A 14,378-nucleotide genomic window follows, 5' to 3' on the forward strand; every position below is an offset into this window, starting at 1 on the left:
GCCACCACACCACCCCCACCACACTACTGCCACCACATTACTACCACCACACCACGCCACCACACCACTGCCACCACACCACCCCACCACACCACTGCCACCACATCACCCCCATCACACTACTGCCACCACACTACTGCCACCACACCACTGCCACCACACCACTGCCACCACACCACTGCCACCAAACTACTGCCACCACACCACTGCCACCACACCACCCCACCACACCACTGCCACCACACCACCCCACCACACCACTGCCATCACACTACTGCCACCACACTACTGCCACCACACCACCCCCACCACACCACTGCCACCACACCACTGCCACCACACCACCCCACCACACCACTGCCACCACACCACCCCCACCACACTACTGCCACCACACCACCCCCACCACACTACTGCCACCACACCACCCCACCACACTACTGCCACCACACTACTGCCATCACACTACTGCCACCACACTACTGCCACCACACCACCCCCACCACACTACTGCCACCACACCACCCCCACCACACTACTGCCACCACACCACCCCCACCACACTACTGCCACCACACCACCCCCACCACACTACTGCCACCACACCACTGCCACCACACCACTGCCACCACACTACTGCCACCACACTACTGCCACCTCACTACTGCCACCACACCACTGCCACCACACCACCCCCACCACACTACTGCCACCACACCACCCCCACCACACTACTGCCACCACACCACCCCCACCACACTACTGCCACCACACCACTGCCACCACACCACTGCCACCACACTACTGCCACCACACTACTGCCACCACACCACCCCCACCACACTACTGCCATCACACTACTGCCACCACACTACTGCCACCACACTACTGCCACCACACCACCCCCACCACACTACTGCCACCACACCACCCCCACCACACTACTGCCACCACACCACCCCACCACACTACTGCCACCACAATACTGCCACCACACCACTGCCACCACACCACTGCCACCACACTACTGCCACCACACCACTGTCACCACTCCACCCCCAACACACCACTGCCACCACACTATTGCCACCACACCACCCCACCACACTACCCCCACCACACTACTGCCACCACACCACCCCCACCACACTACTGCCACCACATTACTACCACCACACCACGCCACCACACCACTGCCACCACACCACCCCACCACACCACTGCCACCACACCACCCCACCACACCACTGCCATCACACTACTGCCACCACACTACTGCCACCACACCACTGCCACCACATCACCCCCACCACACTACTGCCACCACACTACTGCCACCACACCACTGCCACCACACCACTGCCATCACACTACTGCCACCACACTATTGCCACCACACCACTGCCACCACACCACTGCCACCACACTACTGCCACCACACTACTGCCACCACACTACTGCCACCACACTACTGCCTCCACACCACCCCACCACACCACTGCCACCACACCACTGCCACCACACCACTGCCATCACACTACTGCCACCACACCACTGCCACCACACCACTGCCACCACACTACTGCCACCACACTACTGCCACCACACCACCCCACCACACCACTGCCACCACACCACTGCCACCACACCACTGCCATCACACTACTGCCACCACACCACTGCCACCACACTACTGCCACCACACTACTGCCACCACACCACTGCCACCACACTACTGCCACCACACTACTGCCACCGCACCACCCCACCACACCACTGCCACCACACCACTGCCACCACACCACTGCCACCACACTACTGCCACCACACCACTGCCACCACACTACTGCCACCACACTACTGCCACCACACCACTGCCACCACACCACTGCCACCACACTACTGCCACCACACTACTGCCACCACACCACTGCCACCACACTACTGACACCACACTACTGCCACCACACCACTGCCACCACACTACTGCCACCACACCACCCCACCACACCACTGCCACCACCCCACTGCCACCACACTACTGCCACCACACCACTGCCACCACACCACCCCACCACACCACTGCCCCCACACCTTTGCCACCACACCACTGCCACCACACCACTGCCACCACACTACTGCCATCACACTACAGCCACCACACCACTGCCACCACACCACTGCCACCACACTACTGCCACCACACTACTGCCACCACACCACCCCACCACACCACTGCCACCACACCACTGCCACCACACCACTGCCACCACACCACTGCCACAACACCACTGCCACCACACCACTGCCACCACACTACTGCCACCACACCACCTCACCACACTACTGCCACCACACCACCCCCACCACACTACTGCCACCACACCACGCCACCACACCACTGCCACCACACTGTCACCACACCGTCCCACCACACCACTGCCACCACACCACTGCCACCACACCACTGCCACCACACCACTGCCACCACACCACTGCCACCACACTACTGCCACCACACTACTGCCACCACACTACTGCCACCACACTACTGCCACCACACCACTGCCACCACACTACTGCCACCACACTACTGCCACCACACTACTGCCACCACACCACTGCCACCACACTACTGCCACCACACTACTGCCACCACACCACTGCCACCACACTACTGCCACCACACTACTGCCACCGCACCACCCCACCACACCACTGCCACCACACCACTGCCACCACACTACTGCCACCACACCACTGCCACCACACTACTGCCACCACACTACTGCCACCACACTACTGCCACCACACCACTGCCACCACACCACTGCCACCACACCACTGCCACCACACTACTGCCACCACACTAATGCCACCACACCACTGCCACCACACCACTGCCACCACACTACTGCCACCACACTAATGCCACCACACCACTGCCCCCACACCACTGCCACCACACCACTGCCACCACACCACTGCCACCACACTACTGCCACCACACCACTGCCACCACACCACTGCCACCACACCACTGCCACCACACTACTGCCACCACACCACCCCACCACACCACTGCCACCACACTACTGCCACCACACCACTGTCACCACACCACTGCCACCACACCACCCCACCACACCACTGCCACCACACCACCCCCACCACACTACTGCCACCACACCACCCCCACCACACTACTGCCACCACACCACTGCCACCACACCACTGCCACCACACCACCCCACCACACCACTGCCACCACACCACCCCACCACACCACTGCCACCACACTACTGCCACCACACCACTGTCACCACACCACTGCCACCACACCACCCCACCACACCACTGCCACCACACCACCCCCACCACACTACTGCCACCACACCACCCCCCCACACTACTGCCACCACTCCACTGCCACCACACCACTGCCACCACACTACTGCCACCACACCACTGCCACCACACCACTGCCACCACCCCACCACACCACTGCCACCACACCACTGCCACCACACCACCCCACCACACCACTGCCACCACACTACTGCCACCACACCACCCCACCACACCACTGCCACCACACCACCCCACTCTCACCACACCACCCCCACCACACCACTGCCACCACACCACCCCACCACACCACTGCCACCACACTACTGCCACCACACCACTGCCACCACACCACTGCCACCACACCACTGCCACCACACCACCCCACTACACCACTGCCACCACACTACTGCCACCACACCACCCCCACCACACCACTGTCACCACACCACCCCACCACACCACCCCACCACACCACTGCCACCACACCACCCCACTGCCACCACACCACTGCCACCACACCACCCCACTACACCACTGCCATCACACCACCCCACAACACCACTGCCACCACACCACCCCACCACACCACTGCCACCACACCACCCCACCACTGCCACCACACTACCCCACAACACTACTACCACCACACCACTGCCACCACACCACCCCACCACACCACTGCCACCACACCACCCCACCACACCACTGCCACCACACCACCCCACCACTGCCACCACACTACCCCACAACACTACTACCACCACACCACTGCCACCACACCACCCCACCACACCACCCCACCACACCACTGCCACCACACCACCCCACCACACCACCCCACCACACCACTGCCACCACACCACCCCACTCTCACCACACCACCCCCACCACACCACTGCCACCACACCACCCCACCACACCACTGCCACCACACCACTGCCACCACACCACTGCCACCACACCACTGCCATCACACCACCCCACTACACCACTGCCACCACACTACTGCCACCACACCACCCCCACCACACCACTGTCACCACACCACCCCACCACACCACCCCACCACACCACTGCCACCACACCACCCCACTGCCACCACACCACTGCCACCACACCACCCCACTACACCACTGCCATCACACCACCCCACAACACCACTGCCACCACACCACCCCACCACTGCCACCACACTACCCCACAACACTACTACCACCACACCACTGCCACCACACCACCCCACCACACCACCCCCACCACACTACTACCACCACACCACTGCCACCACACCCCCCCACCACTGCCACCACACTACCCCACAACACTACTACCACCACACCACTGCCACCACACCACCCCACCACACCACCCCCACCACACTACTACCACCACACCACTGCCACCACACCACCCCACCACTGCCACCACACTACCCCACAACACTACTACCACCACACCACTGCCACCACACCACCCCACTACACCACTGCCATCACACCACCCCACCACACCACTGCCACCACACCACCCCACCACACCACTGCCACCACACCACCCCACCACTGCCACCACACTATCCCACAACACTACTACCACCACACCACTGCCACCACACCACCCCACCACACCACCCCCACCACACTACTACCACCACACCACTGCCACCACACCACCCCACCACTGCCACCACACTACCCCACAACACTACTACCACCACACCACTGCCATCACACCACCCCACCACACCACTGCCACCACACCACCCCACCACTGCCACCACACTACCCCACCACACTACTACCACCACACCACTGCCACCACACTACTACCACCACACCACCCCCACCACACTACTACCACCAACAACCACTATAACTAACAACAATAATATAACTAACAACCACTGCCACCAACATTAACTTCTACCACCAACAAAGAAAAACGACTACCACCAACAACTACAACCACCATCACACACTACCACCAACGACAACAACAACCACCATTAACCACTACCACCAGCAACAACCACTACCACCAGCAACAACCACTGCTACTAACAACAACCACTACTAAAAAGAACCACTACCACCATCAACAACCACTGCCACCAGCATCAACCTCTACTATCAACAAAGAAAGACAACTACCACCAACAACCACTATCACCAACGACCACCACTACCACCAACAACAACCACTATCAAAGACAACAACCACCAATAACAACCACTATGACCAACAACAGCCATCAACGAACTACAACCACTACCATCAACGACAACCTCTACCACCAACAACAACCACTATCACCAACAATAACCATTTCTTCCAACAACAATCAACAACCACTACTGTTGGAAATTTCCAACACCTAATCACTAATCCCTAATACAATAAGACGTATTTCCTGTATTAGGCGTCATAATCATCTAATACTTAATTATTAGCATTAATACTTCAAGAAGCAATTCTTGTATTAACCATTACATTTACTAATACTACTAACCTGTGGAGTCATAATATTAATTTATATTATACTGCATAGTAAATATACCAAGAGTATCTATTATTTATAGCTGTATTGCGTCAGTTCACATGAGGGGTAAAATTATTTACATTTGAGAGAATCGTCCTAAGTTCTCTATATTTCACATTCTTTAATAGGAATCATTATTTAGTAATTTTATTGTTACAACTATGTTACCTACCTTGACCTTGAGGTTACTTTGAGGTGCTTCCGGGGCTTAGCGTCCCCGCGGCCCGGTCGTCGACCAGGCCTCCTGGTTGCTGGACTGATCAACCAGGCTGTTGGACGCGGCTGCTCGCAGCCTGACGTATGAGTCACAGCCTGGTTGATCAGGTATCCTTTGGAGGTGCTTATCCAGTTCTCTCTCTCTTGAACACTGTGAGGGGATTGCCAGTTATGCCCCTTATGTGTAGTGGAAGCGTGTTGAACAGTCTCGGGCCTCTGATGTTGATAGAGTTCTCTCTCAGAGTACCTGTTGCACCTCCGCTTTTCAACGGGGGTATTCTGCACATCCTGCCATGTCTTCTGGTCTCATGTGATGTTATTTCTGTGTGCAACATGTTCAGTGAATTTCTGCTGACAATATGTTTATCTTGGTTATTAAACCGTATTGTTTGTTAGCTGATAATAATTCACGCAGTTGCAAATTGTCACTCAGAGCATTCATAGACAACAGAATTTGTTCTCAGCACTTTCATCTCAACCCAAGTTTATTTAATCATTAAGAAACAAGAATTTATATATTGTCAAAATAAGACAAATTATTCTCTAAAGTTTCTGATGCTTCCTAGTTCCTTCAACTCGGGATATTAAATAAGTAAGTAATTATCAAAAGAAGGCACCAAACTGGGAAGGGTATGTAGCACCATCAAATGTGCGGGATAATCAGAGGGCGCTAAATATCACCAAGGAAGTCAATACGAGAACAGAAACGCATAAGGCGAACGATATCAAAAGTATCTGAGTCACGAAGAATACTATCGAGGGACAAGCGCCCGCGGCGGACGGTCGGAAAACAAGACACATGCTCGTCCCGGAAGTCAGGACATTCAACAAGGATATGCACGACCATAAGAGGGACAATGCAATTTGGACAATAAGAAGGAGGGCGGTGCTCCATCAAGTGACCGTGAGTTAAGCGAGTATGGCCAATATGCAACCTCGCCAGATCCGTTTCCCATCGCCGGTTTTATGGTAGGAGGACGGCCACGAGGACACACAACTCTTAAGAGAACACAGTTTGTTTCCAGTAACAGAAGACCAACAAGCCTGCCCACGGGTAAGGATGGAGGAATGGATAACCGGGTAAAAATCGGAATAAGAATATCCCTTCCCAAGAGACTAGACAAGAGCTTTCCTGGCAGCAGCATCCGCACACTCATTTAAAGAGACACCAATATGGCTGGGAACACAACAAAACTCAACCGACTTAAATTTACAGTGAATAAGAAACAGCCAATGCTGGATCTCGACAACAACTGGATGAACCGGATTAAAGGCCCCGAGAGCCAATAGGGGCCTTTAGAGACGGAGAGCATAGAGAATAGCATAAAGTTCTGCTGTGAAGATGCTAGGTCTCCGGAGGTAAGCGACACATATAAGTGTGATCAGGAAAAACAACAGAGTAGCCAACACCGTCCGCAGACTTAGACCCATCGGTGAAGACGGAAACGGAGAGGGATTGAGAAGAAAAGTGATCAAGGAAAAGGTGTTTTAGAACCGCAGGAGGATAAAAGCTTTAGTGATGCGGGTTAACGATGAACTAAACTGCAGAAGGGGAACTCTCCACGGAGGCAAAGAAGGAATAGCACGAGGAGAAATATTAGAAATACGAACTGAAAGATAATCCTGTAAGCGTGATAACCAGACAGAAAGAGGGTGGTGGTGAAGAGGAACAGGAACGGCAGGAGGGGCCAAAGTTGAAGTACGACAGAGGCGAGAGGAAAGATGTTGCAAGGACCGTGCAAGATAGCAATGACAGTAGCGATCACGACGGCCCTGGAGAGATAGGAAGCCAGTGTCAATATTCAAGCTGAAGACGGTAGTCGAACGAAAGGCACCAGAGCTGAGACGCAACTCAGTATGGTTCAAAGCATCAAGACAGCGAAGAGTAGAAGGAGAAGCAGATGACTAAGCAGGGCAACCATAACCAAACCAGGGCTTAGACAGGACAAGAAAGAAATGTAAAGCGAGTAGAGTGCGCCTATCCGCTCCCCAAGAAGTATGGGACAATTCCTAAAGGAGGGTAGGTAAGGGCCTTAGAGCATTCAACTCGGAGGTAAGAGATATGGGGCGACCAAGACAAACGAGTGTCAAAAATCAACCCCAAAAGCTTAGCGGAATCCTTGTACACAATGCGGTAACCATGAAGCAACAAAGAAGGACGAGGAACGACACGTTTCCGAGTAAAAGTCATAGCACAAGTCCTAGACGTAGAGAACCTGAAGCCATGATCGGTGGCCCAAGACGACACGGCATCAATCGCAAGTTGAAGCCGGCGTTGAAGGAGAGGCGAATCATCACCCTGACAGCAAAGGGTAAGATCGTCGACATAGAGAGCGGAGAAGACGCCTGAAGGAAGAGAGGAAAGAAGACCATTGAGGGTAACAATAAATAGAATAGTTCTCAGAGCACTACCCTGGGGCACACCTTCATATTGCTGAAAAGAGGCAGAGAGAGCGCTACCAAGCCTCACCCGAAAGGAACGACGCGAGAGGAAGCTGCGGAGAAAGAGTGGGAGATGACCACGAAAGCCAAAAGAATGAAGTTGGGAATTGGTCACTGCCATGGAGGTCATCAAGAACCTGCCACGTGAAATCTAAGTAAAGAGAAGATGAGCAAAGAGAAAGATCAAGACAGAAAAGGGTGCGAGTCCGAGAGTCCAAATGCGTGGGCTCACCAGAATTCTGAAGAGACAAGGAAGAAGAGAGGATGAACGGCTCAAGAAGGCGACCCCGAGTGTTCGTCAGAACATCACCCCAAAGGGAATGACGACAATTGAAATCACTTAGCAGGAGCACAGGCTCTGGAAAGGAGTCCAGTGAGTGTTTCAGATCGGGAAGAGAAAGCGGGACACTCTGGGGGAGGTAAATCGAACGAACAGTGTACCATTCCCTCACGAAGATACGAGCAGCAGAACAATGGAGAGGCGAAGGAAAAAGTAAGGGGACAAAGGGAACATCAGAACGAATCAAGAGAGCAGAAGAGCTAAGAGCCCCAGCAACAGAGGAGGGGGGGGGGAAAGAAAATAATTGCCACGAAAGCGACCAGGACGAGCACCAAGCATCAGCTCCTGGAGACAGACACAAAGGGGCGAAAACTGCGAAATCAGAAGCTGGTGTTCAAGGAAATTGGCGTAATAACCACGAACGTTCCATTGAAGAATAGACATCGACGAGAAAAGGAAGGACAGCAACAAAGAGCAACGAAGAAACAAAGGCGAAAAGGGAACACAGCACGTTAAAGAAGCACAGGATCAGGGTCAGGGTCAGCAAAGTCAGGGTTAGGGAGGCATGGGTAAACTGAGTAAAGGAGGCAAGGTAGCTAGAGGACCGACCAGGGGTGGACGAGTAGGGTCCGGAGGAGGAAGAGGGGGGGGGGATAACCGAGGGTCAAGGACAGCAGCAGGAGGGGCAGAAACCAGGGGATGCACCTCACCAAGGACAGCAACCGAGAGGGAAGCGGGGGGGCCAAAGAGACCTCCGTAGCAGGACCAGGGGGCGTAATTACCGAAACGGGAGGGGATGGAGCGAGAGAGTCAGAAGTAGGGGGTGAGGAAGAAAGCGAAGCCTTTTTACCCATCAGGGAGGAGGAAGGAGTGGAGCTAGGCTTACGCTTTTGACTCAAAGAGACAGGTGTCCCAGCAACTATGTACTGGGCAATGGATTCCAGCATCTCAACAGAAGCTGAACTAGGGCGTACACAACGGCCATTGGGAGAGCAATGGACATCAGCCCGTACTGACAGGCGGCGTGGAGAGCCAATAGACGGAGGAGAAGGATGGGAAGAAGGATCTGAGGGAGACGAGGAAGAAGACACAGGAGACCTGATAGACCGGGCAGAAAGAAAGGGAACCCCAGACAGAGGACCAGGAGGGGAACCCTTCGAGACAGAACTCAAAGGAACAGAAGAGGGGCCGGTGGGCGTATCAGGGTCCAAGGCCTGGAAACGGTTTTGAGTCTGAGGAAGGCGGGAAGGACGAGGAGAGGAAAAGCGCAACATAAGAGGCGTTAGCACAAGGTGGGAGCCAGCGAACTTGGCGCCTCGCCTCAGGAAAAGACAAATGCTCCCGATGCTTCAAGTTGAGGACGGCTGCCTCAAGCTTGTAATGTATACACGCACGGGAGAAGGTAGGGTGGGCCTCACAGCAATTGAGGCAGCGAGCCTGGGAAGAAGTGCACTCCAACTTAAAGTGACCTTCGCCCCCACACAAAGGACAGAGAGAGAGACAGTTCCAGAGCAGCGGAGGGCACCATGCCCAAACCTCCAGCACTTATTACAGAGCCGAGGAGAGGGAATGTACTCCTGGACGTAGCATCTGGCACCAGCAAGAATGACAGAGGGCAGAAGGGTCCTACCATCAATGGTAATCTTCACAACCTGAAGGGGTTGACGGCGACGACCTCGAGGGGAACGAGTAAACGAGTCTACCTGGAGGACAGAATTGCCCTGGGCATCGAGGATATGACGAATATCTTTATGGAAGTCCTGGAGATTCCGAACACCGGAAGCAACATGGGGTGGGAGGAGAATAGTGCCCACACTGGCATTCAACCGAGCGTTCATGGCGACCTGAACAGAGGTCTCGTCAAGGTAGGACAAGGCGGCCAAGCGGGAGGCTGCATCTTGAGAAGGCGCAGCAATGACACGTGTACCGAGACGGGTTGGGTGGGAAGTAACAGAGGCATCTACGGAATCAACAAGGTGCCTATGGAGGGAGAAATCGTCAGGAGGCACAGAATCAAGAGGGAGGAGATCAAAGTATTTGGCCCACGAAGCGGGACCAAACAAGGCTTGATATGCATCAGAAGGGGAAGGAATCGAGCGAGTGTGGCCGTGTCGAGGACGGCGTTGAGAACCCCCAGAGAGAGAGGGGTTAAAAGGTGCAGGAGTCACCGCTAGAGACATAGCCGTGCCAGGGGATGAGGTGGTCACCACTGGGGGCTTATGGCTCGACCCAACCACAGAGGAGGGAGGGGAGCCAAGGGGAGTAGTCAGGAGGGTCAAAGGAGGAGTAAGGTCGGGGCCCAACGCAGCGGGGGCTACAGAGCCCGGTCTTCCAATACAGTCTGACTCAGGGGCTTGGTCGCCCACCACATGAACCTGAGAGGGTACAAGAGGAACATTCATCAACATAAATACGAAAAGAAACACTTTCATTCACGAATGTGCCCCCACACCCACCATGGAGCTTCAATTAGAGGCAGGACACCCAACAAGAAGCTATCGCTGATCATGCCGGGGCCCCCAAGGAGTGCGTCGCGAGTATACGCCCCCACAAACATCACCTTAAGAACCGTCAGTCAGTCGAGAAAAGGTTCCCCTCGCTCAAGACGTTGGGTACTACAGTTTTACGGGTGCAAGAGTATGCCTCCTCAAACACCCGGGCGTCAAAACAAAAGAAGGCCAAAAGAATGATCAAAACAGGCACAAGGTCAGCAAGAAATGACAACGAGAAAGGAGAAGGGGGGAGAAAAACGAAACAAAAGGAAAAGGAAAAAGCGTCCTGCAAAATGTGTGAGTACAGCTGTAGGAGCACAAGGCTACAGTAGAACAGGGGACTGCCCCAAGGACCATCACACTCCGGCAGCCGCCCACCAAGCCCCCTCACGGCAGCAACGAGCTGGACTAGGAGAGGGGGATATTAAATAAAGCGTAGAAATATTCAATGCGTCATAGCAACTGCGCATGCACGAGTAAGCCCGAGAAGGAGGAGAGAGTGGCAAGTGATGTCATATTTGGGAGGAGTGTCTGAGAGCTGACCAAAATCGTCTTCATAGATAGCCATCTGAGGACCTACGGAAGCCTACGAGACACAGCAGCTTTATCACGTCACAGACACCGTGTCTGACATACTAGTTTGTCCTTATTTTGTTTTCTTGTGGCCACATTAAAAATCTTAAGGAGGACAGTGTGTCGGTATGATGCGAGCCCCCAATACCAAACTCGTAAGTCGCCTTCCACTCCACTATTCATATTTATTTACATGAATATTAGTGGAGTCATACATTCTCTAACAGAATTTATATTTAACTGGTCTTTCAGCTGGAGTACCAACTCAAGTGAGGCGAAACTTAATCAGCCCTCACGTGTTCCTAGCTGCCGCCTGATGAAACTCCATTCTAGATGACGAGTACGGATACGGATCATTAACGTCTATGTGTACGGTGGGCACATACGGTGGGCATACGGATCATTAATGTCTATTCATCCAACAGCTAGGCTGTTCTAATAGTTTTTGTAGACAGATCTTAATACCAATTTATTTCATTGATAAAATTTTCTTGCATTTCCAGTTTATATGTGAGAATATTTTTTAATGTTTGGTATGCCATTATTACATTATCTCGTGCATTATTAATCTCATAGAATATACCCCTAAAGTGTGTGGAGGGATTTGGCAGTATTGGGAGTGGCAGTATTGGGAGTGGCAGTAGAGGAAGTGGCAGTAGTGTGAGTGGCAGTATTGGGAGTGGCAGTATTGTGAGTGGCAGTATTTGGAGTGGCAGTAATGGGAGTGGCAGTGGCACCGTTGAGAGTGGCAGAAGATGGAGTGGCAGCATTGGGAGTGACAGTAGTAGGAGTGGCAGTATTGGGAGTGGCATTAGAGAGTGGCAGCATTGAGAGTGGTTGTAGTTGAAGTGGCAGTATTGGGAGTGGTGGTAGTGGGAGTGGCGTTAGTGGGAGTGGTGACAGTGGGAGTGTCGAAAGTGGGAGTGGCAGTATTTGGGAGTGGCAGTAGTGGGAGTGGTAATACTGGGAGTGGCAGAAGTGGGAGTGGCCGTATTGGAAGTGACAGTATTGGGAGTGACAGTAGTGTGAGTGGCAGTATTGGGAGTGGCAGTATTGGAAGTGACAGTATTGGGAGTGGCAGTAGTGTGAGTGGCAGTATTGGGAGTGGCAGTAGTGGGAGTGGCAGAATTGGGAGTGACAGTATTGGGAGTGGCAGTAGTGGGAGTGGTAATATTATGAATGGCAGAAGTGGGAGTGGCAGTATTGGAAGTGACAGTATTGGGAGTGGCAGTAGTGTAAGTGGCAGTATTGGGAGTGGCAGTAGTGGGAGTAGCAGACATGGGAGTGGCAGTAGTGGGAGTGGCAGTAGCGGGAGTTACGGTAGTCGGAGTGACAGTAGTGGGAGTGGCGCTATTTGGAGTGTCGGAAGTGGGAGTAGCAGTATTTTAAGTGGTGGCAGTGAGAGTGGTAGCATTGGAAGTGGCGGTAGTGGGAGTGGCAGTAGTGGGAGTTACGGTAGTTGGAGTGACAGTAGTGGGAGTGGCAGTAGTGGGAGTGGCAGTATTTTAAGTGGTGGTAGTGGGAGTGACAGTAGTGGGAGTGGCAGTAGTGGGAGTGGCAGTATTGGGAGTGGCAGTATTGGGAGTGGCAGTATTGGGAGTGGCAGTATTGGGAGTGGCAGTATTGGGAGTGGCGGTATTAGGAGTGGCAGTATTGGGAGTGGCAGCATTGGGAGTGGCAGTATTGGGAGTGGCAGTATTGGGAGTGGCAGTAGAGGGAGTAACAGTATTAAGAGTGGCAGTATTGGGAGTGGCAGTAGAGGGAATAGCAGTAGTGTGAGTGGCAGTAGTGGAAGAGGCAGTAGTGGGAGTGGAAGTATTGGGAGTGGCAGTATTGGGAGTGACAGTATTGGGAGTTACAGTAGTGGGAGTGGAAGTAGTTTGAGTGGCAGTATTGGGAGTGACCGTAGTGGGAGTGGCAGTATTGGGAGTGACAGTAGAGAGAGTGGCAGTATTGGGAGTTACAGTAGTGGGAGTGGAAGTAGTTTGAGTGGCAGTATTGGGAGTGGCAGTAGTGGGAGCGGCGGTATTGAGAGTGGCAAGAGCGGGAGTTGGACTATTGGGAGTGGTGGTAGCGGGAGTGGCAGTATTTGGAGTGGCAGTTTTGGGCGTGGCAGTATTGGGAGTGACAGTATTGGGAGTGGAAGTATTAGGAGTGGCAGTATTGGGAGTGACAGTATTGGGAGAGGTAGTAGTGGAAGTGGCAGTGGAGGGAGTGGCAGAAGTGTGAGTGGCACTAGTGAAAGAGGCTGTAGTGGGAGTGGCAGTATTGGGAGTGGCAATAGTGGGAGTGGCAGAATTGGGAGTGGGAGTATTGGGAGTGACAGTAGAGAGAGTGGCAGTATTGGGAGTTACAGTAGTGGGAGTGGAAGTAGTTTGAGTGGCAGTATTGGTAGTGACAGTATTGAGAGTGGCAGAAGTGGGAGTGACAGCATTCGGATTTGCATTACTAGGAGTGGCAGTATTGGAAGTGGTTGTAGTTGAAG

At 53.7% G+C, this 14,378-nt stretch overlaps 1 protein-coding gene across 1 annotated transcript; it reads left to right on the plus strand.

Annotated features, from left to right (window-relative positions):
• The first annotated feature begins 10,564 nt into the window (after nucleotides 1-10,564).
• On the plus strand, nucleotides 10,565-14,376 carry LOC138364453 (loricrin-like). Its single transcript, XM_069324090.1, has 3 exons — nucleotides 10,565-10,693; nucleotides 12,470-12,608; nucleotides 12,737-14,376. The coding sequence occupies exons 1-3, from the start codon at nucleotides 10,565-10,567 to the stop codon at nucleotides 14,374-14,376; spliced, it is 1,908 nt and encodes a 635-aa protein (XP_069180191.1).
• The last annotated feature ends 2 nt before the right edge of the window (nucleotides 14,377-14,378 follow it).

This window comes from Procambarus clarkii, chromosome 13, assembly GCF_040958095.1.
Source record: "Procambarus clarkii isolate CNS0578487 chromosome 13, FALCON_Pclarkii_2.0, whole genome shotgun sequence".
NCBI lineage: Eukaryota > Metazoa > Arthropoda > Malacostraca > Decapoda > Cambaridae > Procambarus > Procambarus clarkii.

Bases quoted from the DNA above. Each gene is read 5' to 3' on its own strand.
- LOC138364453 (XM_069324090.1), top strand. From the start codon at position 10,565: ATGACGAATATCTTTATGGAAGTCCTGGAGATTCCGAACACCGGAAGC. The intron at 10,694-12,469 runs GTAGGACAAGGC...TTAATCTCATAG, and splicing joins TGAACAGAGGTCTCGTCAAG to AATATACCCCTAAAGTGTGT. The intron at 12,609-12,736 runs GTAATGGGAGTG...GAGTGGTTGTAG, and splicing joins TGGCAGTATTTGGAGTGGCA to TTGAAGTGGCAGTATTGGGA.